Source organism: Marmota monax, unplaced genomic scaffold, assembly GCF_021218885.2.
Source record: "Marmota monax isolate L192 unplaced genomic scaffold, Marmota_monax_Labrador192_F-V1.1 WCK01_AAM20220418_F8-fsc00176, whole genome shotgun sequence".
In the NCBI taxonomy this organism is placed as follows: Eukaryota; Metazoa; Chordata; class Mammalia; order Rodentia; family Sciuridae; genus Marmota; species Marmota monax.
Genome location: NW_026694774.1, coordinates 3,660,296 through 3,663,227, shown reverse-complemented (window position 1 = coordinate 3,663,227; position 2,932 = coordinate 3,660,296). Strand labels below are relative to the sequence as shown.

General features: G+C 46.7%; 1 protein-coding gene across 1 annotated transcript; it reads right to left on the bottom strand.

The window, feature by feature from the left end:
• Nucleotides 1-810: 810 nt before the first annotated feature.
• LOC124079698 (protein BEX1-like) lies at nt 811-2,360 on the bottom strand. Its single transcript, XM_046425368.2, has 3 exons — nt 2,221-2,360; nt 1,791-1,871; nt 811-1,428 (listed from the first exon to the last, which is right to left on the bottom strand). The coding sequence occupies exon 3, from the start codon at nt 1,421-1,423 to the stop codon at nt 1,046-1,048; it is 378 nt and encodes a 125-aa protein (XP_046281324.1). The 5' UTR covers nt 1,424-1,428; nt 1,791-1,871; nt 2,221-2,360; the 3' UTR covers nt 811-1,045.
• Nucleotides 2,361-2,932: the final 572 nt, after the last annotated feature.

Below are 2,932 nucleotides of genomic sequence, written 5' to 3'. Positions count from 1 at the left end.
CATTGATGTACATCAGAATTCCAAGGGAAATACACTAAAAATGAAAGTTCTAGAACCTCATTCATAGGCCTAGTGTGGGATCATAGATCTACGTATACATCCACAATTCAATAATGTCTGCAGGTGATTCATGCACAGATGGAAGATTAGCATACTTTTAGAAATGCTAGGATATTACTGAATCAAACCAGTTTTCTTTTAGGATTTGCAAGGAGTGTCTTCTAGAATAGGGAAGTTACATATCTATGGTTATTTAGTTAGGAACTAAACTAAGAACTAAGAGATCCTAACTCAATCATTATTAATTTTATTTAAGTGTTTATTTCTTATCAGGCAGAAATCACAGGATGATCAACAGACATTGTAGTTGTGAGGGGAATAGGAGGTTTGCTGGGCTATTAAGACGTGTTTTGGGGCACTCTGTTAAGTATCTGAAAGGAAAACTCTGATAGGAGACTTGCATAATAATAGAGAATGGGTGAAAACAGAAAAATAGAGGTCACACACTCCTGATCTTGTCTAAGTTGTGTGAAGCCAGTTGCATCCCAATTCATAAAAAAATTTCCTAAATTTATTCATCTGGCAGAGAGATCCAAATTCAGTCAATGTGCATTTATGAAGTAACCCTAGTATTCTCATAAGGTCAATAAAATTGTTTTCATTTCTTTTCAAAGGACACAAAATATAAAAAAGCCACATCAACCCATCTCACAGCAATAAGTTCCTGTATTAATCCTTTTGTATATTTAATTTTTGTAAATTTTATGTAATTAGATTACATATAAGCTTTAAAATAAAAAAAAAACACTGTTTGCTTTTAAACTGCTTTATTAACTTCACAATATATAATGAGCATCTTTCCATGCAATAGGTAAATTCTGCTGACAAAAATCTTACAGACTGCGTCAAAAACACATTCAATTAGAAGCTGGTAACTGGAGACCCAAGAGAATTAATGACATCAGAAGGCTTACAGCGGTACAACACAACATGTTAGTTTAGGAAGCAAGGGTCTCCCTATTAACTTCAGGGAAAACATCAGGATTCAGGGCATAAGGCAAAACTCATCATGATGGTCATGGTGAGGGGGGTCAGTGCTAACTGCACGCAGGCTATGACTCAACTGCCTTTCCCTCAGCTTTTCCATGAGCTGTCTCACCTCCTCCCCAAACCTTTCCATATTCTCTTCTCTCATCCTTGCCTGGGGCTCTCCAAGCCTGTGCATCAGGTCCCACCTATAGTGCAGGATGGGCTGCCTAACACGGAACCGCCTACGATTTCCTCTAGGCACAAAGTATTCACCAGCTTCCAAAGGGAGGGCCAAGGGCTCCCCTTTATTATCATCTTGCTCCTTCTGTTCCTTTTTCTTTGGGGCATTTTCCATGTTGGTATTTTTTCCCACTTGTTCCTCTTTGGATTCCATTACTCCTAGAAGATAAAAGGCAAGAAAATTCATGAACATTTCAGCACCGAGGACAGAGTCCCCAACTGCTCATCTTTCGCTATTCAGTGTCCTGGATATCGACGTATTTTTTAATTTCTTTTCCCATCTGAAAGGCTTTGTCTGTCCTCTAGGGGGCCTCCAATGTAAGCCCTCCCCTCTCCCTATTGGCCCCCCTGCCCCCCCAAACCACCATTTTCCCTATCGATCCATCCCCAGATTTCTGCAGGCAGTAAAATGGAGGAGCAGGGATGGGGAAATTGGGAGTTGGGGTCTAAAATTTGACTTTGCACACCTTCCTCCTCCCGCCGCCCCCTCCCCGCCTCCCAGCACTGCCCCTCGCACAGACCTGGGCCTATCCTTGCCGTCTCCTCCTGCTGCTCCGGATTCTCGCCGCCGGCTGTGCCGCCGCGACTCTTGGTCCGCAGACCTGCAGACCGAGGTGGGGGCACAGAGGGCTGCTGTAGCCGAGTGCTCGCCCCGGCCCCGGGCTTTCCAGCTGCGCCCCGGGTACCCTAGCCGCCCCGCCCCCCGCGGCGTTCACCATTTTCCCTCGCAGGACTCCAGAGTGCTTTCCCTCTGCTCTTACTTGCTCTGCTGCCCCTCCCCCGAGCCTCAGCCGCCCTGCACCCCGACGCCAGGGCGCCACTATTTATGTGCTCTAGAATGCTGGGGTGTGGAGAAAGCGGGGGGCTCCGCCGCGCTGTCCTCCTGCACCCGCGCTGGGCCTACAAGCTGCTGCTGGCTTGGCCGCTACGCGCGGGCCCCAGGGCCCTTACCTGCTCCGCTTTCCCCGGGCCCGTTGCCAGCCCGCCGTGCGCAGGGCAGCGGGGAGCTGGTAGCCAGACGCGAGTGACGACTGCACCCTGGGCTGCGTCGCTCTGCAGCTCCGGGTCACGTGAAGGCTGAACGTCACCAGAGCTCACCCTCCCCCCAACACCAACTGGTGGACAGTCAACAAGACACCCCCCTCCTGTCTGTGAGCAGTGCCCCCACACGCACTGCTGTGTCACTCATCTAGGTCCTCTCCAATCTGAGGCCCCACAAGTGGCATCACCATCTTGTGGTTGGAGTTGGCCCTTCTCTGGTTACCAAGGAGAATCTGTTCCCTTCCCCCTGCATCCCCCACCCCTTAGCTTGTCCTTGGCCTGTTCTGCTTTATCTCATCTCCTAGCTGTATATATGCTTCCTAATAATTTTTGTTTCCTTCTTTTAAAAAAATTAGAATGCCTCAAAAATTGGAAATGAGAGAATTTTATTTTTGAAAGAGATGGTTTGCTAGGGGAAGTAAAAATAAAAATTCATTGTTTATGTTCATTTGTACCATACAGAAGATGTTTTCTTCTGGGTTCCACTCACTGTCATTTTTAGAACACTCTAGAGTGTTTGAAATTATTTTGGAAAATAAAAAAGAGGGAATACTCCCAACAATCTGTGTTTCTAAAATCATCTGTTAAGTACAATTTCAGGGAGAAGTTCAGTAGTCAGATT

Bases quoted from the DNA above. Each gene is read 5' to 3' on its own strand.
- LOC124079698 (XM_046425368.2), bottom strand. From the start codon at position 1,423: ATGGAATCCAAAGAGGAACAAGTGGGAAAAAATACCAACATGGAAAAT.